The sequence below is a fragment of the Ascaphus truei genome, chromosome 11 (genome assembly GCF_040206685.1).
Source record: "Ascaphus truei isolate aAscTru1 chromosome 11, aAscTru1.hap1, whole genome shotgun sequence".
Classification (NCBI taxonomy): domain Eukaryota; kingdom Metazoa; phylum Chordata; class Amphibia; order Anura; family Ascaphidae; genus Ascaphus; species Ascaphus truei.
In genome coordinates, this window is record NC_134493.1 from 56,933,066 (window position 1) to 56,959,662 (window position 26,597).

Consider the following 26,597-nt stretch of genomic DNA (forward strand, 5'->3'; position numbering starts at 1 on the left):
GACAGCGATATATATTTATTATAGAGACTTACATACACATCCCCTTCCAGATATGCATTTCACAGTAATGTAGTCTGTGAAAAAAAAGAGTAACATCCCTCTTTATGAATAAAAATGCATAACAAAATAGTATTCATCTGTAAAAACAAGTATAATGTGTCCAGGTTTTATTTTAATCAGTAAATAGGATTCCAATTTTACTATCATATTATATTGTATTTAAAAGGGTGGCATTTGGGCATTTTAATGACTTGTGTTTAATAGTTAGCACCCCTACAACCATTCAGTAGAAAGCCAAAATTACAGGCATTGATTTTGTGCCGCTTTGGTTAAACTGTGATTTATTGAGAGTTGATGGGCTAGTAAAACACATGAGAAGCGACCACACTTTATACTTTTACCTGCTGGAATGTTTATGATGTATAACTCCAGCAGGCGGCTGTCCTAACGTAACACAGAAACCTAGTTACTCTGTGTAATGAAAATCTATCCCGTGTTACTCGTAATCTCCTGGTTTAATCCAGAGCACGATCCCATTATCAAGATTCCTACATCCTAACAAGTTAAAGTGGCATACAATGTATCTTTGGGCCGCCACAGAGCAATAGATCACCAGCTATTGTTGAAATAGAAAGGCTAATGAAGTATAATTATTTAGAAACAACCAATATACAGAAGAAAGAGCGAAAATCTCCATGTAACTTAATGTGCATAAAAAATGAAAAGTTACGAGTAAAAGTCAAACAGGATTAATTCCTTTTATTTCATATGAAATGTTTCCTTTAGACATTGAAGGGCCTGCTCGCGAGTTATTTTGTGCCAGTCTTCTGGAAGGGCAGCAGGTTTAGCCCTGTACCTTTCTGCAAACTGCTTATTAAATTCTTTCAAAATGAATTTCCAGTAATCAGAGGCATTGATGTTCGGGTCAGGCTGGATGGCCCAATCTGGGTAATATGTGCGGTAATCTTTGTAAGGATGAAGTTTCTCTTCTGTGTCTGAATTTCTGAATGATCGATTTGAGACCACATCGGTGGAACACAGAGACTCGCACAGAACATTAGTTTCCAAATCTCTATAACTTCCTAACCCCTGAGGTCGGTGAACAGATGCAAAGTGTTCCTTATGGTCAGCAGCTCCGGCCTCACAGGGGACTTTGCAGAATGGACACTGCTTCCCACATCCAAACACCTTCTTAAACAATTCATCCTCGGGCTTCAGGGTCACCTCGGAAAGTACCGACTCAATGGTTAGAGAATTCATTTGGGATATTATTTGATCTCCTGCCTCAGTGAGGAAGGACTCAATGTCAGCAGAAAACTGGTGGATAGATGCCGTGTTTTGGAAAGTTATCACTTTCATATCATTCTGGGAAATCACCAATTCTTTATTTAACATCTTACAAAAATTTGCCAAAAAGTCCGACACGTTGTTACTTCCTAGAACCTCTCGGTGTTTAAGAGTCGCTCGGACTTTCCGAAAGATAGAGGAAAGAATTATTAATTGTAAACTCTCTAACCCTCTGGATTCTCCGTATTTATCTGTAATGTATTTTAATATCCACTGTTTGACAAAGCTCTCATATTTATTAATGTATTCAACGTACTGGTCAAATCGATTTTCTTCCAGCAGTTTCCTAAGCACAGTGAACTGGAAAAAGGTCCGGCTCCTATATTCCATGGAGTCAACACTCGTTAATATATCACTTACTATTTCTTTCCCGAGATAATTGTTAACGTATTCAGCTAATGCAGGCTTGAGGCACAGCTCGCAGAAGTGCCTGGCCCTGGTTTGACACTCATCCTTCTCTTGGAATATACTTTCAAACGTTGCAAAGTACTGAGATTTTAAAGATTCCAGGCAGAGATTCGGATCATTCTTTTGGACAAAGTCTTCGTGCATCTTCTGGAACATTGGAGCTGCTCGGCCCAAAATGAGAAGCTTCAGGTCCAACTCAAAGTCATCTGTGGTGTGAAGCATTTCAACATCTTTCTGTTGAAGCCTTTCATTGATCACATTCAGCAACTCCTGACAAAAGGTGTCATGATAGTCCTCTTTGGTACTGACCTTCTCTTTAACATAATTGTTACATTTATTTAATAAGAATTCAACAAGGTTATCAGTTTTAAAGTGACAATCTTTTATATAATATTCCCTACGTCCTGCAGCTTTGTACCAGACACTTTCAGCAGATTTCTGGTACCACAGAAGATCGATGTGCTCATCTTTCATTGTGAAACAGCCCTGAGCGTAGTCTGCTAGATGTTTTATACCAAGCAGTCTCTCATTAATAGAACCACTCTTACTGGTCATATCTTTTTTTAATTGCTGTTGCATGTCTTGGTCAACATTGTGTTTTGTTAAAGTACGGAGCTGGAAGCCTGAGAATGTATTGTTCCACATGCTCTCAAACTCCGACTTCAGCTCAATGTCATTCAGATCTCGCTGTCTCCTTCTGCAGTTGTCTACAAGCCGGCTAACTTTCTCTTCAATTGTTTTGACATATCTATCCTGGATCATTTCTATCTCGTGCTTTCCTTTTTGAATGCGAATAGCCTCCGAACACTTTCTGCTTAAATACTCTTCAAGCTCATTCCTGAGATACTTCACACTCCTGAAGAAGTCTTCTCTGTACCTTTGTACAAGATGCATATTTTCAGACCCACTTTCAAAGTACGTTTCCAACGATCCCAGCATATTTTTTTCCTCTTTCTCCAGTATCTGATACATACTGAATTTGAAAGTATCACTGCTTTGCATTTCTCGATTTTCTGCTGACTGATTCCTGATGACATTTTTTGTCTCAATAATCCAGTTGTGCATCTCTTTGCGGAAGTCCCACTCCAGCTGTGAGTATTTTATGGACAGTTGGTTATAAGCCTCGGCTACCAGGCTGTTTCTGAAGCTGAAGATGAATTTCTCATGTTTCACAGCATTCCACAAACTTTTAACCCACTCAATAAATGCACGGATATTCTGGGGGCTCTGAGACTGTAATCTGGTTTTCATGAATTCAAACAAATAATTTTTCAGCTCAAAAATATTTTCGCTGTATCCGGAGTTTACTGGAGCCATGGGTGGGACACCGTTCCAGAGGCCAGGAATGTACCAGTTGTGGTTCTCAATATCATAGTCCATAATGTCACAGAAGGTTGTGATTCCACACTTTTTTTCCATCTTTGCTGCAGCTTTTGTCATTTCATTCAGCTGCTCCAGGAGTTTCTTTCTGGCTCTCATGTTCTTGTCATGAGCCGACACGTCGCTCACATTCTGATGCACAAACTGACAGTTGGGTTTCTTTCCTATTTCTCTCATCCTAAGAAATGCATGGACCACAATCTGCAAAATATCTTTCATTTCTGCTGTATTTTCCATGGCCATGTTCACTATGGTGATGTCACTTAACCCAACCACTAGTGTCGCCAACTCATTGTCATGTTCATAACTGTCCTCCCGAGAAGCCAATTCAGGAGCTTTCAAACCTTCAGTGTCAATCACCAGAATAAAGTCACAGCCCAGCTCCTCCTGGAAGTTTTCTTTCACTTTAATAAGTGTCATGAAGGCTCCTCGTGTGCAGCGTCCACTGGCCACGGGGAACTGCAAACCAAACATGGTGTTCAGAAGGGTAGATTTCCCCGTGCTCTGCACTCCCAGCACAGTTATTACTCTCATCCTGCATCTTCCTCTCGTCTTGTTGTCCAGCTCAGTCAGGACGTCCGTTACCCACTGCAGGGGGATGTTGGAGGCATCCCCATCAATCAACTCCAATGGGAACCCGTCCAGCAGGAGATCAGCAGCTGCTCCCGGTAATCTGGTAAATTGTCTCTCGTTTCCCTGAATTTCTCCTTCTCTCACCATGGAGCATTCAGCTTCATAAAACTGTCCTACCTCCCGAAAAAAGTGTTCAATTCCCAACGAGCTGTCAGATATTCTCTGATCCAGTTCCTTTAGTTCTTTCATGTTAGTTGACAAGTTGTAGCATTTCTTCTTGTATTCATCCTGTAACACAGACAGATTGTTTCTAGCAACTGAATCAAGATCAAACTTCATCCATTTCAGGAAATAATGTTTCTCTACCGGAGACAAGTCAGTGATTGCTTCTATAAATGTCTTCATGCCACCGGGAAGATCGTGCTGATTTTGCTCCTTATGTAGCTCAGACCGTTTCTTGATGAGCTTTGCTCTGTAATCTTCTCCATTATAATTCCCTTGTTTTCTCATTCTACAAAGCTCTTTTTCATTTTCACTCAGTTGTTTCCACAGATCTCCCTGTAGTTGCATTGTCTCCTTCTTATACTGCACCACATACTTTATCCCTTTAGTAATTTTCAGGGCGTGTTCTCGGGCTTCCTGACATTCTGCCGAGCTCTCGTCTACCTGGATGCCAAGTCCTTTGGCCGTCTTGGTCATATCCACCAGTTTCACTGGTTTTATGGGATCCGTAATAACATTTCTAATAAGACCTTGTACTTGCTTGACCATTTCAGCTTCATTAGCCGTTGTGCTCTTCACTAAGACATTTCTGTTCATTTTTAGCACTGGAAAATACTTTTTTAGGGAATCCTTGGTCTCTGCATTGACACTTTTGCCATCGGTTGGACAAATAATAAAATAATAGTTTGTATTTGCCTCTCCAGAATTTGATAGTAATTTGCATTGCTTCTCCCGAAAACTTTCAGCAAATACAAACACTGCTGATGACACTTGTGTTAAAAAGCTGAACTGTTTCCAGTTAGACTCCAGGTCTCCCCGCAGATTGGTAACCGCAATGGGTTCTGGGAAAATGTCTGACTTCCCTCTGCCCCCAGGAAAATACCAGGAGATTTCCACTAACCCATCGGAGATTTTCCGTGGACTATACCCACACTCGAGGTCCCGATGGACAAAGAAATGGTGCGCGTGAGCCGGGCTGAGAACTTGATTCAGGAATTTAGACTTGGAAAAGTTACATTCCCCCAGCCTCACAAAAGAGAAGGTTGGCATAGGTATGTGCACCAAGCTGTCTTCTCTAAACCCTTTACTCTCTGCTAATGATTGAGGTCTCCACCTCTTCCCAATATCTCTCATTGCCCACAGCATCAAGGTGCAGTCTGGGCCATCACCAGCAGGGAGCAGCAGGGGGACAGCAAACTGGCACATGGTCATTTTTGACACAATCTCCTGCTGCAGAAAGCTGTCTGAGCAATGCAGGAGAGCGCACAGAACATCCAGGGGGTGGCTGGAGTTAGATGTGTCAGTCTCATAAGCAAAATCAAAAGCCTCGTGCTGTTCCTCATCCTCACTGTTGCCACTAGTTCCCAAGTCCGGTGCACAGTGGTCTAGTCGTGTGTTCCTGGCGGTTTCATCCAAAGCAACCAGTTTCCGTAGGAAACGCCACGGTTCACATGCTGAAGTCTTCAGATCAAGTCCATGCACACACTCTTCCCCAATATGCAGCACGTCCTTCAGGGAGAGCTTACAGGTTCTGTAGTCTTCCAGCTGCATCTGCGACAGTAGTTCATCCAGTGGTTTTCTTTTGCCTGAGTGAGGAAATTAAAGTTGTATTACTTCCTCCTATAAAAGGCGTTAGTTACCGGTCTGCCAGCCCAGCATTACTCTAGGAGAGACCCGTGGGATATTACATTATAACATAGCATTGTGCTATTCAAAGCTACATCTCCTAAAACCAAACAGATCTCTGCTGCTTAATACACACATTGCATGTAATATAAACACCGACTTGTGTTACCGTCACGTACACGCATCGGGGTGAGGATTAGGGATTATTATATGGACGGTGCGTGCTAGGTATATTATTCAGTAGCTCTAATAATTCCGTTGGGAAAACAGAAGGAAGGAGCTTGTGCTTCTGTGCCCCAGCCTGCTGCTCCTGCTGCTCCCCGGGCCTCTCATTTTTAGGGTTCCTTTTGTGTCTGTCTATACAGATGTTCTATCCCAGAGGCGCTCAACTCCAGTCCTCAAACGCCCCCAACGGGACACGTTTTAAGGATCTCTCACTTTCAGCACAGGTGGCTCAATCAGTGGCTCCGTGCTGAAGCTGGGACTGATTGTGGCTCCGTGCTGAAGCAGGGATATCCTTAAAACCTGACCTGTTGGGGGCGCTGGAGGACCAGAGTTGAGAACCCCTGTTCCTGCCCCCTCTTCCTCTTGCACTGCCTATTACAAACAGATGGTATTACCCCTTACTCACCCTGCAGAAATGGGGCTAGCCACGGAAATGGGGGCGCCCTCTTTTCCAAGTAGTGGAGGAATTCCTGGCAGGCCGACTCTCCTTTCCGAAGCACTATCTGTATCAACATTGTATTTCTCGCCCGTGGCTCAGGCGTGGATTTTAACCGAAACTGTTCCTCTCGCGTGAAGGACAGGTCCTTCCACGCCACGTCCATCTGTAATATCTCCTCACACTCATTCTGCAAACTACGCAGCGTCCGAGACGCTCTTCCACCAGTTTCCATGGCGCCCGCGGACTTCTAGCTCTGAAACACAACAACAAGAGAGGTTTAAAAGTGCAATAAACAAAGGGGAAAAGGAAGGTGTTTGAGAAAGACGCACAAAATCAAAGCCAAGAGGCACTCCCAGGCATTTTATTAATAAAGAATTGAATCAGGGGGTCTGCGGAGATGAACCCCATTAATTTCAGCTCTGGGGACCCCCTACTTCCAGAGATACAGATCACTGAAGGGGGCGCCGGTATCTCCTACAGCTCTCTGCAGTTTACCGCGTCCTCGTCACACGGGCCAATGGGAAGCGGCTCCTGATGACGTCACAGCGTCCTCGTCACACGGGCCAATGGGAAGCGGCACCTGATGACGTCACGGCTTCCTATTGGCCCACTAGGGCCCGGCAGCTTTGAAAAGCCGACATATAGTGAGCCCCAGAGCAGCTACCGGCACCCACTACAGAGGTATCTTCAGAAGCGGGGGGTTCCCGGAGCTGAAATTAATGGGGTTCAGCGCTGGAGAGCCCCTGCTTCAATTCTGTATTAAAAAAAAAATTAAAGGGGGAAAAAAAAAACAGCTGAGATTGCCCCTTTAAAATCATTCAATTTATTTATTTATAAAATATTTTACCAGGAAGTAATACAGTGAGAGTTACCTCTCGTTCTCACGCATGTCCTGGGCACAGAGTTATAACGTGTTACAGGCAGTAATACAGTGAGAGTTACCTCTCGTTCTCACGCATGTCCTGGGCACAGAGTTATAACATGTTACAAGCAGTAATACAGTGAGAGTTACCTCTCGTTTTCATGAATGTCCTGGGCACAGAGTTATAACGTGTGTTACAGGCAGTAATACAGTGAGAGTTACCTCTCGTTTTCATGAATGTCCTGGGCACAGAGTTATAACGTGTTACAGGCAGTAATACAGTGAGAGTTACCTCTCGTTCTCACGCATGTCCTGGGCACAGAGTTATAACATGTGTTACAGGCAGTAATACAGTGAGAGTTACCTCTCGTTCTCACGCATGTCCTGGGCACAGAGTTATAACATGTGTTACAGGCAGTAATACAGTGAGAGTTACCTCTCGTTCTCACGCATGTCCTGGGCACAGAGATACAACGTGTGTTACAGGCAGTAATACAGTGAGAGTTACCTCTCGTTTTCATGAATGTCCTGGGCACAGAGTTATAACGTGTTACAGGCAGTAATACAGTGAGAGTTACCTCTCGTTCTCACGCATGTCCTGGGCACAGAGTTATAACGTGTTACAGGAAGTAATACAGTGAGAGTTACCTCTCGTTCTCACGCATGTCCTGGGCACAGAGTTATAACGTGTTACAGGAAGTAATACAGTGAGAGTTACCTCTCGTTCTCACGCATGTCCTGGGCACAGAGTTAAGACAAATAATACATGTTATGTAATTCAATGTCTTGTGGGGGTAATTTAATGAGGCAACATTGTGGGTCTAATGATCGCCTTGATCACGTTGACTTTGCTCTTGATGGGCATGGTCCTTGTCTTCAGCAGAGGGTACAGTGCTGCCAGCTTGGTTGTTGCCTTCTGTTGAATCTTCTCAATGTGGTTTCTCCAGCTTAGCTTGCTATCTAGGATTACACCTAGGTAAGAGCTGTTTGGCTCCCATTTGACAGCCTCTCCGTTGAGGGTGATTGGCGGGTGTGCCTTGATCCTCTTTTTGGTAAACAGTGTAGCTGTAGTCTTGCTGGAGTTCAGTCCTACTTGCCAGTCGCTGTACCATGTTGATAGCATGTCTAGTGCTTTCTGGATGTTCTTAGCTACTTCTTTCTCTCTGAAGGACTGGGAGATGACTGCCACATCGTCTGCGTAGAGTGCCAGTTGAGTCTTGTGGAGGTCTGTGGGGATGTCATTCATGAAGAGGTTGAACAGGAATGGTCCCAGGACTGATCCCTGTGGCACGCCTGCGCGGATGGGGCGTGTTGTTGAGAGCTCTTCCCGCACAGCCACGTGGAAGGTGCGCTCCCGCAAGTAGCTTGCAGTCAGCTTAATCAGGTAGTTTGGGAATTTCAGGTTGATCATTTTGTGCAGTAGTCCTTCATGCCAAACTCTGTCAAACGCTTTGGCCACGTCCAAGAAGACAACTCCAGTTGATTTGTGGATGTTGAATCCATGGCTTATTATGTCAATGACTCGCAGCAGCTGATGGTTGGTTGAGTGGTCCTTCCGGAATCCAAATTGCTCCTTTAGTAGAATGTTTTTACCAGAGGCAAAGTGGCGGAGGCGCGTAAGAATAACTTTCTCCAGGAGTTTCGACAGTCCAGAGAGCAGGCTTATCGGACGGTAGTTTGCAGGATCCCTCAGTGGTTTTCCAGGCTTTGGAAATACAATGACCTTGGCTTCCTTCCAGGATTGAGGAAAGTGCTGGAGCCGCATGCATGCATTGAAGATTTCTGTGAGGCATTCCATGGCTGCTGGCGGAAGCTTCTTGATGGCCAGGTTGGTAATTCCGTCACTTCCTGGTGCTTTGCCATTTGCCAGCTTTTCTGCAAGTTGCGTTATCTCAGTCCTGGTGCATCCTTCAAGGGTTTCCGTTTCGGTCTCTGGTAGGTGCTCGGTAAGATGCCTGTTAACTCCTTGCTCAACTTCCCGTGCTATTTTGCTGGCTTGGTAAGGCCTTAAAGTTGTCTCCAGTGTGTCAGCAAGAACCTCAGCCTTGTCCTTGTTGTTACATGCCAGGTGGGTCTGGCCCTGGATAGGTGGGTTTGGTTCCTTCTTCCCGGTCAGGCGTCGGGTCATTCTCCAAACAGAGTTGTCGGATTCCTTCAGCTTGGCTGCTGCGGCCTCCCACTTCTCTCCACGGTGTTGGCTAATTTGTTGTCGCAGTAGTCTAGCAAGTGAGTTGTAGTTTACCAGAAGGTCAGGTGTGCGGAACTTCTGCCACTGGCATCGGGCCCTGTTTTTCTCAGCAATTACTTGCTTGATCCTGCTCGGTAGGTCGTAGATGGAGCAGCGTTTGGGCGTCTGTTTCGGGACGCTGTGCTCAATTGCATGTTGGACTGCGGTAGTAAAGGTGTTAACAGCATCATCAATGTCTCCGTTGGTGTCCAAGGGGCGGGGGTTTGTGATGTTGCTCAACTCTTCTATGTACAGGCTCCAGTTGGCCCTGGTGAAGTTGTACCTGGGTGTTTGCTGGTGGGTTTCCATCTCGTCGCCAACAGTACTGGTAACTGGGTTGTGGTCTGAGGTCAGTTCCGCCAGGGTTTCCAACTGGACAGAATGTTTCACGTTCTTCAGCAAGACAATGCCCAGGACATCTGGTGTGTGGCTTGCAGTGCCTGGGTAGTGGGTGGGTTCTGTAGGACCAGCCACTACAAAGTCACTCTCCTTTGAGTAAGCAAGAAGAGCTCGTCCCCTGGAGTTTGCTATCCTGGAATTCCAGCACCGGTGTTTGGCATTTAGGTCTCCCCCGATGATGGTTGGGACAGTGGAGTCCAGCAGAGCTTCCAAGTCTCCCAAATGTAGCTTCGCCTTAGGAGGGCACTAGGTGGCAATTAGTCGCAGTGGTCCTGTTGCAGTCTTTACCTGTACTCCAGTGGCTTCAATACTCCGGAGGGGTGGTAGTGCAATCTCATTATGGCTGGCCCGTGCGTTAACAATCACAGCTGTCCCTCCACCTCTGGCTCCTGTTGCCCGGTCGGTACGGTATACCCTGTGGTTCGCCAGGCTCAGTTTTTGGTTTCCTTGAAGGTGGGTCTCCGAAAGCAGAGCTGCACATACATTCCTCGATTCCATCAGGTGAAGGAGTTCATCTGTCTTCTTGCTGATACCATTTGCATTCCACATTACGATGACAGAACTGCGCTCGCTATTTTAAGGATGATCTCCTGCCGGCATTTTGGGCTTGCGGTTCCGCCTGCGGGGACCGAGTTGGCCGCCTCAACGGGGTTGGTGGATGGTGTCCTGAGAGCATCCGCGTATGTCCGTCCGGGTTTTGCGTCCTCTGAGTGGATGCCGTGCCTTGGTCTGGGATCAGGTGTTCTGTGGTCCTCTGTCTCTCCGGCACCAGGCGGGGAAGCTGGTGTTGAGTAGTGGGTGTCTTCCTTGGTGCCTGCTCCATCAGGTGGGGTGTCCGCTTTTGCTGCTCCTCTTGCTTTTGTGAGGTACGGGCAGCCGCGGTAGCTTGCCGGGTGTGGGCCTTTGCAGTTTGCACATGTCGCCGGCTCCTTCTTTCTGTCTCGTGGGCATTCCTTAGAGTTGTGGTTCTCTCCACAACACACACAGCGTGGCTTCTGGTGGCCAAATGCAGAGGTATGCCCGAGCCGTTGGCAGTTGAAGCACATGGTTGGGCCTTTTCGGCCCTTTGGCGCTTCTGTGGTTACCACACAGCTATAAAGCTTGTAATCTTGGCGAGATCTGCAGGCTGGCTCTCCGGGGTTTCTGCCAGTGTGACAATAAACAAAGGGAATTTCTTGGTCTTGTCCACCGGGCATGTCAACTGGGCAACGCTCTTGACTGAAAGTCCATATTCCGCGAGGTCGTGGGAAATCTCCCCCACGGTGGCGTTTGCCGGTAAGCCGCGAATTACAAATTTCTGGGGCTTTAGGCGCGTCAGTGGGAAGGTGTAGTATTCTATGCCCTGCTTTGTAAAGCAGTCCGTCAAGCTCCGGTAGTAATCCACAGTTGAGGTAGTGATCTTTGCGTGGTTCGCCCGCGGTTTAACAACAAACGGGGAAGTGCAGTGCTCGGTAAGGATGTCGACAAGGTCCTTGTGGGTCTTCATATTCCTAACTATTACCGGTGGTACGCGAATCTTTTTGGGTGGGAGTGCAGTCTCTTCATCATTGCAGCTGGGCCCTGAGCAATCATCAGCATCAGCAAGTGGCCCGAAGCGGTTTGACATTTCGATGCTTGGTCTTCCATGTGCTTCTGCACCTTTGTCTTTGCTGGCGATGGAGGGGAAGAACCATTGGAGCTACCAGAGTTTGCTCGCCCTCTCTTCCTCTGTGCAGCAATGTAGTCCATGTCTTCTGCAGCATCATGCATTACAGTCTCCATAGGTGGCACATTTGCCTCTGCCATAATAAGGCTTCTATTTGTGATTGAGGATGTTGCTTCCAAAATCACAAAGCACAGCACAGGTCAGATTCCTGTACACGCACAGTGGCGGGCTCACAGCACAAAATCAGAGCTACGCACGGCGGCGAGCACACGGCGCAAATTGGAGCCACACACACGCACTGCGGCGAGCACACGGCACAAACCGGAGCCACGCACACACTGCGGCGAGCACACGGCACAAACCAGGACCACACACACGCACAGCGGCGAGCACTCGGCACAAACCAGAACCACGCACGGCGGCGAGCACACGGCACAAATCAGAGCCAAGCGCACGCACGGCTGCGAGCACACGGCACAGACCAGAACCACGCGCACGCACGGCGGCGAGCACACGGCACAGACCAGAACCACGCACACGCACGGCGGCGAGCACACGGCACAATCAGAGTCACGCACACAACCCAAAACATGCAGCGCAGGGCGCAAGAGCACGAAGCAGAGCGCAGGGGTGTGGCACAGCACAGAGCGCAGTGGGGGCACAGCACAGAGCGCAGTGGGGGCACAGCACAGAGCGCAGTGGGGGCACAGCACGGTATGATGGGGAGGCTGAGGCACTGATCGCAGGGGGGGGGCACAGCGCTAGGCGGGGGGGGCTCAGCACAAAGCGCCTGGGGGGGGCACAGCACAAGGCCGGGGGTCACAGCAAATCGCAGCTCTGGGCTCAGTACAGCGCACAGAGCTCAGCATACAGTATAATAAAGCAATAAAGCAATCCCAATCAGGGCTCAGTACTCACGTGTCGTCGGTGGGCGGCAGGCTCTACACAGACGCGGTGGCGATGGGCAATGACCCCCGCCGCGGCGGCGGCGGCCTTCTCACTTACGTGGCGGCAGCGACTCTGCAAACGGGCCAGTCAATCCATCCCCCCGACTAAAACTCCGAAAAGTGGTGGCGTCGGCGGGCGGCAGGCTCTGCACACGCGATGGGCAATGACCCACGCGACAACGGCGGCGGCGGCGGCCTACGCACCCACGTGGCGGCAGCGACCGACTCTAGGAGTCATCATCCTCCAATCCTCGCGTATTGCGATGTATGGTTACTGACTGCTCCGGTATGAACTGATTCTCACAATAAACAATGACAATCAAATTAATCAACCACCCTCAGGGCTGCGTCATCACTTCCTTATATACGCCTCATTTACCCCATGTGGTCGGCATCAGCCAATCCTGGAATGGGGCCTAAAAAAAAACCATTGCAATACCAAACAAAAAACTTTATACAAATGTACAAATTGTCAAACTAATATAAACACTATTTAAAGGAGGTTGTTACAGATAACACCCCACTAACACTAGTTTGAAAATGTATTAGTGCAATTCAGACCTCTTCGTTTGAACGTATCCAATACCGCGCTCCAATAATCTTCCCCCCGTAATCGCTTTTTTAATCTCGTTCTCCCCCTTTGGGGCCCATCTCGTTAAATCGCTGTACATGATAAATAGGTTTTATTCCCTTTATGTGTATCCACTACATGCGCTGCTGGGGCATGCGATTTTTCGTATCAACGCATGCAGTCCATAGGCACTCCTTAGCTGGTGCTGCCTCGTCCGTGCCGTCAAATGACAGCGCGACGTCACATGGCATTGCGTTGCCACGGCAATGTAACGTCACATATGGCAACGCGACGCCATGTGATGCTGCAGCATCCTTTGATGCCGCGTCCCTGAAAGAGGAGGGCGGTATGAAGGAGAAGGTTAGAACGTTACAGAGGCCCCACACTCTCCCCCGGTAATCAGTGGGGAAGAGAGCGCGTCTCTGTATATGGGGGGGGGGGGGGGGGGGAGAATGGAAAAGTTCTGCAGTCTAGAGCTGGCTGCCGCCCTGAAATTGTATAATACAGTGTGTGAAATGTGCCCCTGAGCTATATTGGGGAATTGTGAGTGTCAGCTCTTCAACACAATTGGGGTATATAACTGTTGGTATAATAAAGATGTACAGGCGGTCCTCGTTTTACGACGAACGGCTTATCCGACGCTTGTCAATGCATCCCTATGGCCCGTTTTACGACGCCCGAACGGCTTATCCGACGCTCTTATGACGCTTTAAAAAATTGCTACAAATGAACAACCAGACGGCTGCAGGCTAAGGAGATCATTCTGAACAGTCTTTGTGAAGGTTTGGTGGTGTATTTTAGGCCCTAAACCATGGCTGATCAAAGCAAAAAGCAAAGTGCTGTTACTCCAAAAAGGATTAGAAAATCTATAACTTTGGAGACCAAGCACAACATCATAAAGCGCTCTGAGAAAGGAGAGACGAACACAGAAATTGGACGTGCCTTGGATATACCTCGCACAACTATTGTGACTATAATCAAAGACAAGGCAAGAATCCTGGAACAGATCAAGGGCTCAGCACCTATGCAAGGTACGACAATAAGGCAACGTGCTGGTCATATTGCTGAGGTAGAAAAACTCCTCATCATATGGCTGGAAGATCAATCCCAGCGTCATGTGCCCATTAGTTTAGCCTTAATTCAGGCCAAGGCTTTGAGTCTGTATGAGGACATTAAGCAACAGCATGGAGAAGGGGCCACTGAGGAAACGTTCACTGCAAGTAAGGGCTGGTTTATGCGGTTTAAAGAGAGGGCAAACTTGCATAACATTAAAGTGACCGGTGAAGCTGCTAGTGCTGATGAGGAGGCAGCTAAAACCTTCCCTGTTACATTGGCCAAAATTATAGAGGACGGTGGCTATTGCGCACGTCAAGTGTTCAATGTTGATGAGACTGGGCTCTACTGGAAGAAAATGCCCAGTAGAAGCTACATTGCAAGAGAGGAAAAATCTATGCCCGGGTTTAAAGTTGCAAAGGACAGGCTGACTCTTCTGCTTGGTTCAAATGCTGCAGGTGATTTCAAGCTAAAACCTTTGCTTGTTTATCATGCAGAAAACCCTAGGGCATTCAAGGGTTATGCAAAGCACACACTTCCAGTGATTTGGAAGTCCAACCGTAAAGCATGGGTAACAGGGAGCCTTTTTGAGGACTGGTTCCAGCATCAATTTGTTCCGACTGTGCAATTATATTGCATGAACCAGAACCTCGATTTCAAAGCGTTGCTGCTCCTGGACAATGCTCCTGGCCATTCCGTGTACCTGGATGACCATCATCCAAACATCATGGTGGTGTTCATGCCCCCCAACACCACCTCACTGATACAGCCGATGGACCAGGGTGTTATCGCTTCCTTCAAGGCCTACTATCTTAGGCGAACATTTGCCCAGGCAACCGATGTGGAAGGTGGTCCAACCCTAAAAGAATTTTGGAAGGGTTACAACATTCTTCATGCAGTGAGAAACATCGGAGAGGCATGGAATGAGGTGAAACAATCCAATCTAAACGGAGTTTGGCGTAATTTGTGCCCGGATTTTGTGTCTGATGTCCAAGGCCTTACAGAGACTGTTGCAGAGGTTACAGAAACTGTTGTGCAAATGGCCAGAGATCTCAACTTGGAGGTGGAAACCGAGGATATTGAGGAGTTGCTCGCCTCACATTCTAACGAGTTGAGCAATGAAGACCTCATGCAATTAGAGGAGCAAAAAATTGCTGAAGAGGAGGCCCACCAATCTGCTGATGTGGCACAGCCACAGCCACGTAAATCTTTGTCTAGCAAAATGTTGGCTGCGGCATTCAAGCACATTGATAGCGCACTGGCCATATTTGAGGACAATGACCCTAACATTGAACGGAGTTCAACAGTCAGTCGTGGGGTGTCTAACCAAATCAGCTGCTATAGAGAGATCTACACGCAGAAAAGGAAAGGATCTGTCCAGACTTCAATGAAGAGGTTCTTCAAGAGGCCAAAACCTTCAACCGCACCTACATCACCTCCAAAAAGTCCGTTGTCTATTGAAGATTCCCCCCCCCCATCATCTTCCTCCAATAATTGATGTGTTTTTTTTTTGCTCATGTACATTTCTGTACAGAATACAGCATAGTTTTATTTTTATAGTTTTATTTTACAGTTCTGTAATCAATAAATATAATGTTTACATCATAATCTATGTGTGTGCTGCATATCTTATTGCTTGAGTAACATTTTCTGTGTATTTTAGCATTAAAAATGCCTTCAGGAACGGAACGTTTAATTTAAACTGTGTTCCTATGGGAAAACGGGTTTCGCTTTACGACGCTTCGCTATCCGACGCCATTTTGAGTAACGCATTGCGTCGGATAACCGAGGACCGCCTGTATGTGGTTTTACTGTTCCAGGAGTGCCCGCCAGCGGGGGTGTGCCAGGCGTGAGAGTCAGGAGTGCCCGCCAGCGGGGGTGTGCCAGGCGTGAAAGTCAGGAGTGCCCGCCAGCGGGGATGTGCCAGGCGTGAGAGTCAGGAGTGCCCGCCAGCGGGGATGTGCCAGGCGTGAGAGTCAGGAGTGCCCGCCAGCGGGGATGTGCCAGGCGTGAGAGTCAGGAGTGCCCGCCAGCGGGGATGTGCAGGGCGTGAGAGTCAGGAGTGCCCGCCAGCGGGGATGTGCAGGGCGTGAGAGTCAGGAGTGCCCGCCAGCGGGGATGTGCAGGGCGTGAGAGTCAGGAGTGCCCGCCAGCGGGGATGTGCAGGGTGTGAGAGTCAGGAGTGCCCGCCAGCGGGGATGTGCAGGGTGTGAGAGTCAGGAGTGCCCGCCAGCGGGGATGTGCCAGGCGTGAGAGTCAGGAGTGCCAGCCAGCGCGGATGTGCCAGGCGTGAGAGTCAGGAGTGCCAGCCAGCGCGGATGTGCCAGGCGTGAGAGTCAGGAGTGCCCGCCAGCGGGGATGTGCCAGGCGTGAGAGTCAGGAGTGCCCGCCAGCGGGGATGTGCCAGGCGTGAGAGTCAGGAGTGCCCGCCAGCGGGGATGTGCCAGGCGTGAGAGTCAGGAGTGCCCGCCAGCGGTGATGTGCCAGGCCTGAGAGTCAGGAGTGCCCGCCAGCGGGGATGTGCCAGGCGTGAAAGTCAGGAGTGCCAACCAGCGAAGATGTGCCAGGCGTGAGAGTCAGGAGTGCCCGCCAGCGGGGATGTGCCAGGCCTGAGAGTCAGGAGTGCCCGCCAGCGGGGATGTGCCAGGCGTGAGAGTCAGGAGTGCCCGCCAGCGGGGATGTGCCAGGCGTGAGAGTCAGGAGTGCCCGCCAGCTGGGATGTGCAGGGCGTGAGAGTCAGGAGTGCCAACCAGCGGGGATGTGCCAGGCGTGAGAGTCAGGAGTGCCCGCCAGCGGGGATGTGCAGGGCGTGAGAGTCAGGAGTGCCCGCCAGCGGGGATGTGCAGGGCGTGAGAGTCAGGAGTGCCCGCCAGCGGGGATGTGCAGGGCGTGAGAGTCAGGAGTGCCCGCCAGCGGGGATGTGCAGGGTGTGAGAGTCAGGAGTGCCCGCCAGCGGGGATGTGCAGGGTGTGAGAGTCAGGAGTGCCCGCCAGCGGGGATGTGCCAGGCGTGAGAGTCAGGAGTGCCAGCCAGCGCGGATGTGCCAGGCGTGAGAGTCAGGAGTGCCAGCCAGCGCGGATGTGCCAGGCGTGAGAGTCAGGAGTGCCAGCCAGCGCGGATGTGCAGGGCGTGAGAGTCAGGAGTGCCCGCCAGCGGGGATGTGCAGGGTGTGAGAGTCAGGAGTGCCCGCCAGCGGGGATGTGCAGGGTGTGAGAGTCAGGAGTGCCCGCCAGCGGGGATGTGCCAGGCGTGAGAGTCAGGAGTGCCAGCCAGCGCGGATGTGCCAGGCGTGAGAGTCAGGAGTGCCAGCCAGCGCGGATGTGCAGGGCGTGAGAGTCAGGAGTGCCAACCAGCGGGGATGTGCCGGGCGTGAGAGTCAGGAGTGCCCGCCAGCGGGGATGTGCAGGGCGTGAGAGTCAGGAGTGCCCGCCAGCGGGGATGTGCAGGGCGTGAGAGTCAGGAGTGCCCGCCAGCGGGGATGTGCAGGGCGTGAGAGTCAGGAGTGCCCGCCAGCGGGGATGTGCAGGGTGTGAGAGTCAGGAGTGCCCGCCAGCGGGGATGTGCCAGGCGTGAGAGTCAGGAGTGCCCGCCAGCGGGGATGTGCAGGGCGTGAGAGTCAGGAGTGCCGCCAGCGGGGATGTGCAGGGTGTGAGAGTCAGGAGTGCCCGCCAGCGGGGATGTGCAGGGTGTGAGAGTCAGGAGTGCCCGCCAGCGGGGATGTGCAGGGCGTGAGAGTCAGGAGTGCCCGCCAGCGGGGATGTGCAGGGTGTGAGAGTCAGGAGTGCCCGCTAGCAGGGATGTGCAGGGTGTGAGAGTCAGGAGTGCCCGCCAGCGGGGATGTGCAGGGCGTGAGAGTCAGGAGTGCCCGCCAGCAGGGATGTGCAGGCGTGAGAGTCAGGAGTGCCCGCCAGCGGGGATGTGCACGGCGTGAGAGTCAGGGGTGCCCGCCAGCGGGGATGTGCAGGGCGTGAGAGTCAGCAGTGCCCGCCAGCGGGGATGTGCAGGGTGTGAGAGTCAGGAGTGCCCACCAGCGGGGATGTGCACGGCGTGAGAGTCAGCAGTGCCCGCCAGCGGGGATGTGCAGGGTGTGAGAGTCAGGAGTGCCCGCCAGCGGGGATGTGCAGGGCGTGAGAGTCAGCAGTGCCCGCCAGCGGGGATGTGCAGGGTGTGAGAGTCAGGAGTGCCCACCAGCGGGGATGTGCACGGCGTGAGAGTCAGGGGTGCCCGCCAGCGGGGATGTGCAGGGCGTGAGAGTCAACAGTGCCCGCCAGCGGGGATGTGCAGGGTGTGAGAGTCAGGAGTGCCCGCCAGCGGGGATGTGCAGGGCGTGAGAGTCAGGGGTGACTTTACGGTAAACTGTTGTCAGTGTGTGTTTGGGAAGATGGGGGGCCCATGTTTCGTGTTACCCCGAAACATGCACTCAGGAATCTCCCCAGATTCCTGAGGACATGAGGAACACAGACCCCCGGCTAAAATCCTCCCTGGAACGCAGGTTGCAGCTCACTGCCAAATCCCCCTGCTTCAGCACAAACCAGGGCAGTAAAACCGGGCAGGGAACTGGGTTACATTCCCGGTCCCGGGATATGCCCGAATCCCAGGACCCAGTGACGGGTTCCGTAACTCGCTCACCAGGGATAAGGTGGAGAGAGTTGTAGGGGTTAAATTCTAAGTTAAAGCGTAGAGTGTCAGCTCCGCAGCCAACTGCAGTCCTGTGAATGTGTATAAGACTGAGGTTTGTTTTATTAAAATGGGGGCAGGGGGTTAATGAATACCCAAACCTTACACCGGGTCCCTAGGATAAAAGGGACAAGACCCAAGTAATGCCCAGGTACCCCGAGTCCAGGATAGGGGTTCAGGGGGAAATCATATCATGTGTTAAATGTATGAATTATGTTAACAATGTTTCTGACTAAGGGGGAGAAGAGATGGGGTTTTAACCATCCCCCAAGATTTATAAGTTAGGTTTTAGGTTTTTGAAGTAATGTCATAGGAAGTCAGTTAGATAAACAACCCATTTGCATAGGAAGCAGGGGGAGCTTCAAAGAGCCATTTGTCCAAGAGGTGTTAAACCTTAGCCTGGGCTTTGAAATGCTTTGCAGGATTCGAAGGTGTTAACCTTTTGGTAACAGGGAGGGGAAACAGGAAGAGAATTGCACTGTGCCATCTGTTAGATTGTCCTTAAGCAAGCAGGATGGCATATGCTAAGTGGCCAGTGGGGGGAAGATGACATTTTGTGCACATCCCCAGTCACTGTTCTGAGGCCAGGAGTATTCACCTGGCAAAAGTATGTGAGTGGCCAGGGAGGAAATTCCCCCGCAGTGATTCGCTGCAGACTGAAAAGATGGGACATGTGAAAGTTTCTAAAAGGTCAGTCAGTCAGTCAGAAAGTTCGTTCCATCTGAAGATTTCATCGGATTCACCAAGTTCCAGCGTCAGCGGTTCCGGAGTGTGAGGGGTTAATTATATCGTAACTAAGGATCGTGCCCCTCAATGCTAAAGAGGCCCCTGGGGAACTACAACTCCCAGCAGCCCCAGGGTCTGGAGTACATGTGATGCAACAGCAGCCAATAGGGCTTAGAGCTTCCCCTGCAGGAAAGGATACATTGTTGTGTGTTGCAGTGAGTGGGTTAGTTAAAGCTGGGACACAGACAGGGGAGGGTGGGTATGTGTATGGCGCCAGTGGCTCATGCACTAGGCCAGTCATCCCCCTTAGGCCCCAAATCACCTCAGCTTGTGGTTGCTATAGGGACTCACCTTAGATAGGGACAGGGTCCTGTAGAACCCAAACAAGTGAGAGAGTCCAGACCAGGAAGGGGAAGAGGTAGGAGCTCGGGGTGTAGAGGGGCAAGTAGCCTCTACACTAGGCCAGAACTCCCCCCCAGGCCCCAGTTAGGCCCTGAGTCACAGACAGTTTGTGGTTCCTACAGGGACAGGCCCTAGACTAGGAACCTGCCCCAGTAGTGTGTTAGTGCAGAGACACAGCGGTCGCTGCAGAGTTGTATCAGAGGTTTTGGACCAAGTCTCCTCAGAGACATTATTAGCCACCCGGGTGGGATCGCCCCGGAGGAGCATCGCGGGCGGTCCCGTGTCTGCGGATCCTCTGTGAAGATTGTTCTGCGGGTCCGAGTGCAGGAGCGCTCGGCAGGCAACTCTCTACTAAGTGCACCAACTGTAACATTCTCTCTCTAGTGGCTGCGCAGTCACCACACACATTTGATGTGTGGGACATTGGACACCGGGTGGGGAACACGGTGGAGGGTCGCGTCCTGCGAGACGCTTTGGCTAGTTGTGTCTCCTTGGGGAAGAATACGGAATGTTATGCATACGAGGTTATATATGGTGACCGTTAGTAAAGATATTAGTTATTTTACATACTGTGTGAATATTATTGTATTGGTGTCCTGCGAGGAACAACTCCCGCTCTGCTGGGAGCCGTCGCAGGTGGAGGCGCTGCATCTGGTAAGATATATATATGGTCACAGCTTTGAGCACAGCCAGGGTTAAGATGCATAGCCAGAAAACCCACCCACAGACAGCCGTTTCGACCTTAATGGCTCTCATCAGTGTGGGTTTGGTTAACTGGCTATGCAATGAAGCACTGAGGATGGGGTTTACCATACCGAGTTAAGTTATGGTCGAAACGGCTGTCTGTGGGTGGGTTTACTGGCTATGCATCTTAACCCTGGCTGTGCTCAAAGCTGTGACCATGCAGCAAGCTTAAGCCTATAGGGAACCATGTTAAAAATGGTTTTTGGAGCAAAAAGTGGCACTGTGTGCTCATTTGCAAGTCATTTTGCAGAATCCCTTGCTGCAGTGGAAGTGCTGTGTGATAATGGTGAAAAGCGGGGTTGCAGACCTGCCTAAGACATGCAAATGAGCATACAGTATATTTACATTTGATATATATATATATATATATATATATATATATATATATATAACAAACAACAGGGAGATAAGCTGCGCCTCTAAGGAACATATACAATAAAATATATGTGCTATAACGATATGATGTAAATGTCTTAATTAAAACATATATACACATATAATAATAATGTGGACCTATAATGATATCAGGCACACAAAAACATGAACAATAGAATATTGTAATATAAAAAGCAAAAAAGGATAAACCAGTCCTCGAATAGTCCAATGAAAAGTATAGGTGCTGGTATGCAGGGTCTCCGGCAGCTCTCAGTATGGACCAACCATGTCCACAGGGTATCTAAAAAGAAAAAAAGAGGAGAGAGCGCACGCCCATAGCGTATAAAAGTTTTAATGAAGGGGGGAGGGGGAGAGAGGGGGGTAAAAAACGCACTTACAAAAAATGCATTAAAATCAAGCATATGTGATATACATAATCACCACCATCCGGTTTAGCTGAGACTCTTGGGGCACTCCTAAGCTCCGTTGATAAGGGGCAACGTCACTGCAGGTTCCAGGGCTGGTAGCACCATCCGGTCAAACTGCAGGCTTCAGGGGCCTCCGTTGGTAATGGAACACCGTCCCAGCAGATTCACAAAGCAGGTAAGCAATGAAAATGTCCAAGAAAGAGGTCCCGTGTAATGCTGCCTCTAGCACTCGTGCCTGGATCAATACGCTCCAGCGCTTGGTGTGGACTCCAATGTCTCTGCGTCTGACGTCACGACGCTCCCTGACGCGTTTCGTCAGTCACGGCTAACTTTCTCAGAAAGTTAGCCGTGACTGACGAAACGCGTCAGGGAGCGTCGTGACGTCAGACGCAGAGACATTGGAGTCCACACCAAGCGCTGGAGCGTATTGATCCAGGCACGAGTGCTAGAGGCAGCATTACACGGGACCTCTTTCTTGGACATTTTCATTGCTTACCTGCTTTGTGAATCTGCTGGGACGGTGTTCCATTACCAACGGAGGCCCCTGAAGCCTGCAGTTTGACCGGATGGTGCTACCAGCCCTGGAACCTGCAGTGACGTTGCCCCTTATCAACGGAGCTTAGGAGTGCCCCAAGAGTCTCAGCTAAACCGGATGGTGGTGATTATGTATATCACATATGCTTGATTTTAATGCATTTTTTGTAAGTGCGTTTTTTACCCCCCTCTCTCCCCCTCCCCCCTTCATTAAAACTTTTATACGCTATGGGCGTGCGCTCTCTCCTCTTTTTTTCTTTATATATATATATATATACACACACACACACACACATTTGACACACACACACGCTCTCCGTGGCAGAGGCTCAGGCCCTACGAGCCAGCAGGTTATACAGCATTGGTAGCGTACTGTATTGTAGGGGAAACAGGGCTACACTGATGTAGCCAGGTCCCCCCTCTGCATTGCTGGCCCCCCCCTCTGGGTACTCACCGGGGTGGTTAGGAGGTTAGCCGCGCTCGTGGAGAGGTGTGGGGGCGTGAGTTAGCATAGCGCGCTGTTAGTGAGGAGTGCAGGTTACCAGGGAAGCTTGCGGTAGCGTTGCTAGGGCTCCGGCGGGTCCCGGTGCAGGGCGCCGCCATAGCGAATTGCGCACGCATGCGCAGTGAAGATTTCAGAGCGGGGAACTGGCAGGGAAGTTTGCGCATGCGCAGGACAAGCGCGCAAATGCTAGCCTACCAGGGAAGGCTCTGGGAAGGGACTACAAGTCCCATGAGCCTCGGGAGCGACCCCATGACGCCAGGGAGCCAATAGGGCTGCAGGAGCTCCCTGCTTGCAACAAATAGATACACTTCGCGGGGTTTTGGAGAGAGGAGTTGGTGACCGGAGCAGCTAGGGGAAGGAGGTAGGGTGCAGGAGTCAGTGACTCTCTGCACTAGGCCAGCAATTCCCCTAGGCCCCAGATAGCCCTGAGTCACCCTAGTTGAGTGTTGTAGGGACAGGCCCTAGGTTAGGGACCCTGCCCCGTTAGCTATTCGCTAGTTAGGGATCCAGCGGAAGCTGTGTTTCCCGCCACGAGGCTTGGGCTTAAGCCCTGGCCTTTAATAGAGCTGGACTATCTTCAAGGATGCCAAGCAAGCCGGGACTGTGGCCTGCTGGCAGCAGACAGATCCTCGCCAAGGTATAGACGGTGCGGAGCTGCGGTGATATTATCCACGCCGGAATTCACCCCACGCGTAGGAGGATATCCCGGCGACCCAATCCCAGTGGTATAGCAGCACCCGTGGCTGGAGCCCGGGCAGGTAACCCACAACCTCACGTGCACCAACAAGGCCTATCATCAGACATAGTGACTGCGCAGTCATACACACACTGGTATAGGACTTGGGAGTGCGAGACATTGGGCTGGGTTTACTGGACACAGGGTGGGATCACTCTGTTAAGGTGTCAGCGTCCGCCGTGACGCATAAAGTGTGGGCACCCGCCGTGGTGCAAGTTAGCGTTAGCGTCCTGCGAGACGCAGTAGTCAGGTTACCCTTAGCGAGGGATACTTGTTGCTATGTGTTGATGTTGCCTGTTCTCTATGCATGCTAGTAAAGGTATTAGTTATTATCCAATCTGTAGTACGTGGTTATTGTGTATTGTCCTGCGAGGAACCACTCCCCCTATAGTGGGAGCCATCGCAGGTGGAGGCGCTGTACCGAGTAAGTAGTTGTCCATAGCATTGTAATTGCCCCAGGTTCCCTTAGCGGAAGCTCAGCCCTCCTGTGACCCAACAGGTACCGCACCACACATATGGTAACGTTGCATGTTTCTCCGCTCCCACAGTATAATCTGCGATCGGGGGGGGGGGGGGGGAAACCCGTTACACTTATAATACGTAATAATCCCCTGGGACATACCTAGAATTGCTCACATGATCATGAGAACGGTGGCATTTTTCTGCAAGATATAAGGAAAAATAAAAAGGGGTCCCGTTTTTTCTGAGCACCGTATATAGTTCGGTACGTCACCTATGGGGTGGAAACAACGATGTAGGATCATTTGCACATAGCATGGAAATTGAACTGGATTGTGGAACAATGATATCTGCATTTAATCACTGATTCTTCTCATTTTATACTTCCAAAGAAGGAAACGTGTTTTTTTTAACCCCAAAGCATTGCGCTTCCAGGTCTCATATATTGAATAAATGGGTTGAGTCGGGCTCCCTCTTCCTTATTAATTTATTGCTTGCAGCTGGAGGGATCCCGCCACTTAAATCAAATCTATCTTTACCCTGTAACCAGCAGCGGATTCCCATTAGGCCTGGGGCGGCAGAGCGTTACGCTAAAGTTATTGATCATGAAGATACAGTTACTGATCATTAAGATAAAGTTACTGATCATGAAGATAAAGTTATTGATCATGAAGATAAAGTTACTGATCAGGAAGATAAAGTTATTGATCATGAAGATAAAGTTACTGATCATGAAGATAAAGTCATGAAGATAAAGTTACTGATCATGAAGATAAAGTTATTGATCATGAAGATAAAGTTATTGATCATGAAGATAAAGTTACTGATCATGAAGATAAAGTTACTGATCATGAAGATAAAGTTACTGATCATGAAGATAAAGTTACTGATCATGAAGATAAAGTTACTGATCATGAAGATAAAGTTACTGATCATTAAGATAAAGTTACTGATCATGAAGATAAAGTTATTGATCATGAAGATAAAGTTGCTGATCATTAAGATAAAGTTACTGATCATTAAGATAAAGTTGCTGATCATTAAGATAAAGTTGCTGATCATGAAGATAAAGTTACTGATCATTAAGATAAAGTTGCTGATCAGTTAATGCAGGTCTGAGTTCAGGCAGAAAGTTGGCAGCGGCCTGGAGTCACTGAATGATTTATTTACACTGATATTATATAAGTTCTTCAGTATTAGGCAATACCTTTTTTATTTGGACTAGCAATCTATGTCATAGGACAAGAGTTTCCAGAGTTCTCCTCTCTTCCTCAGGCCAGCAATCAGCAATACTGATTAGCAGTCAGTGCGCACACACAGTGACACATGCACGCGCACAGTGACATGCGCACAGTGACATGCGCACAGTGACATGCGCACAGCGACACATGCACGCGCGCAGCGACACATGCACGCGCGCAGCGACACATGCACGCGCGCAGCGACACATGCACGCACAGTGACCTGCAGTGTACACTGCACTTTACCTTCAGTGCATGACTCCTGTGTGTGTTCCCAGCGCAGCTCTATCTGGCTCCTCTGGATGTCGCACCTGCTTCCAGCCTCGCTCCTTAATACAGGGGGGAGGGGCCAGATCCACAGGAATCAAGTCCTGGAACTTTGCCAACATCCCATTCGCTGCAAAAGTCACATGACTTCCAAGAAATGCACAAAATGGCGGCCGTTGTGAAACTGCTTTCACTTTCCTTTCTGCCCGGCACTCTGTAACTCTCATTAAAGGGACAGTCCCCCCTACAGTGAGCTAACTCCAGTTACATGCTTACGGGGTCTCAACTGGGGGGCGCATGCATTTATTTACCCAAATCTGACGCCTAGAAGTATTTTTTGATGTATTTTTTTAAGTTAGACTTGGGAGGGGCTTGAATTCCTCTGTCTGCTTCCTTTTATTGTATGTATTGTATTGTATGTCTTTATTTATATAGCGCCATTAATGTACATAGCGCTTCACAGCAGTAATACATGTGGTAATCAAATAAATAACAAATAATATAAATAACAGATCATGGGAATAAGGGCTTCATACATAAAAGTAACATTAAGGAAAAGGAGTCCGTGCCCCGAGGAGCTTACAGTCTAATTGGTAGGTAGGGAGAACGTACAGAGACAGTAGGAGGGAGTTCTGGTAAGCGCGTCTGCAGGTGGCCAAGCTTTATGTATGAGGTGTTCAGAATGTTCACAGTGCTATTCATATGCTTCTTTAAGCAAGTGTGTCTTAATGTGGGTCTTAAAGGTGGATAGAGAGGGTGCTAGTCGGGACTGAGGGGAAGGGCATTCCAGAGGTGTGGGGCAGTCAGTGAAAAAGGTTTAAGGCGGGAGAGGGCTTTAGATACAAAAGGGGTAGAAAGAAGACATCCTTGAGAAGAACGCAAGAGTCTGGATGGTGATGTCACTGTGTGTACAGCCATAGCCCACCTCCCCTTAACCCTTCGATAGCCCTACGAAGTCACCACTACGCCACGTGGTCTCGCACTCCAGGGACCCCGTGGCACACTGGGGGTGGCCTTTCCCAGCAGAGATCGGTTTCTGCGCTCCTGTCGCCGCAGGGAAAGGGAAGAGGACTCCTCTCTTTGTTTCCGGAGGAATGACGTCACGATCACGTGATCACGGTGTGCTGGAGGGCTGCGACACCCAAAGGGTTAACTTTACTGGCTCTGCTAGGGACACGGTGGGATAATGGGAAAGAAAATACGTGACTGACAAACACTTCCCTGTCCACAGGCCCCTGAGAAACTCAACCGGCCGACCATGTGCGACTGCACCTTTATAGGGTCAGTGTCCCTTTAGGCCTCGATTATACCTACAACGCTGCAGTGCGATCCGGTGACGTCATCATAGCGACGTCGCCGGACGATTTGTGCACCCTCAAAAGCGATATGTAGCGCTACAACAGGGAGACATGGCCAGATGTGATCGGCTAAGAATTTGGTGCCTCTGATTGGTTTGATAGGGATGCACTGTGATTGGCCTTTCATATCACGCCACGGCCGTCGCTTGCGAAAAAAACATTTCTCATGAGTTGTCTGCAACTTTGCAGTTCCTCGCTGTGCAGCTGTCGCAATTGGTATG

The 26,597-nt window shown here is 49.7% G+C and overlaps 1 protein-coding gene across 3 annotated transcripts; it reads right to left on the reverse strand.

Annotated features, from left to right (window-relative positions):
* Positions 1 to 25,138, reverse strand: LOC142463577 (up-regulator of cell proliferation-like). 3 transcript variants are annotated; one of them, XM_075566512.1, is made up of 3 exons: positions 24,998 to 25,138; positions 6,188 to 6,473; positions 1 to 5,516 (listed from the first exon to the last, which is right to left on the reverse strand). In XM_075566512.1, the coding sequence occupies exons 2-3, from the start codon at positions 6,450 to 6,452 to the stop codon at positions 760 to 762; spliced, it is 5,022 nt and encodes a 1,673-aa protein (XP_075422627.1). In that variant the 5' UTR covers positions 6,453 to 6,473; positions 24,998 to 25,138; the 3' UTR covers positions 1 to 759. The 3 variants fall into 3 exon arrangements, with proteins under 3 accessions (XP_075422627.1, XP_075422629.1, XP_075422628.1); XM_075566514.1 differs by lacking the exon at positions 24,998 to 25,138 and adding an exon at positions 24,718 to 24,905; XM_075566513.1 differs by lacking the exon at positions 24,998 to 25,138 and adding an exon at positions 12,272 to 12,712.
* Between the last annotated feature and the right edge of the window lie 1,459 nt (positions 25,139 to 26,597).

What these genes read in the sequence shown, in the direction of transcription:
- LOC142463577 (XM_075566512.1), bottom strand. Translation starts at nt 6,452, where the DNA reads ATGGAAACTGGTGGAAGAGCGTCTCGGACGCTGCGTAGTTTGCAGAAT. An exon ending in GCTAGCCCCATTTCTGCAGG is followed by an intron (nt 5,517 to 6,187) that starts GTGAGTAAGGGG and finishes TTCCTCACTCAG; the next exon opens with GCAAAAGAAAACCACTGGAT.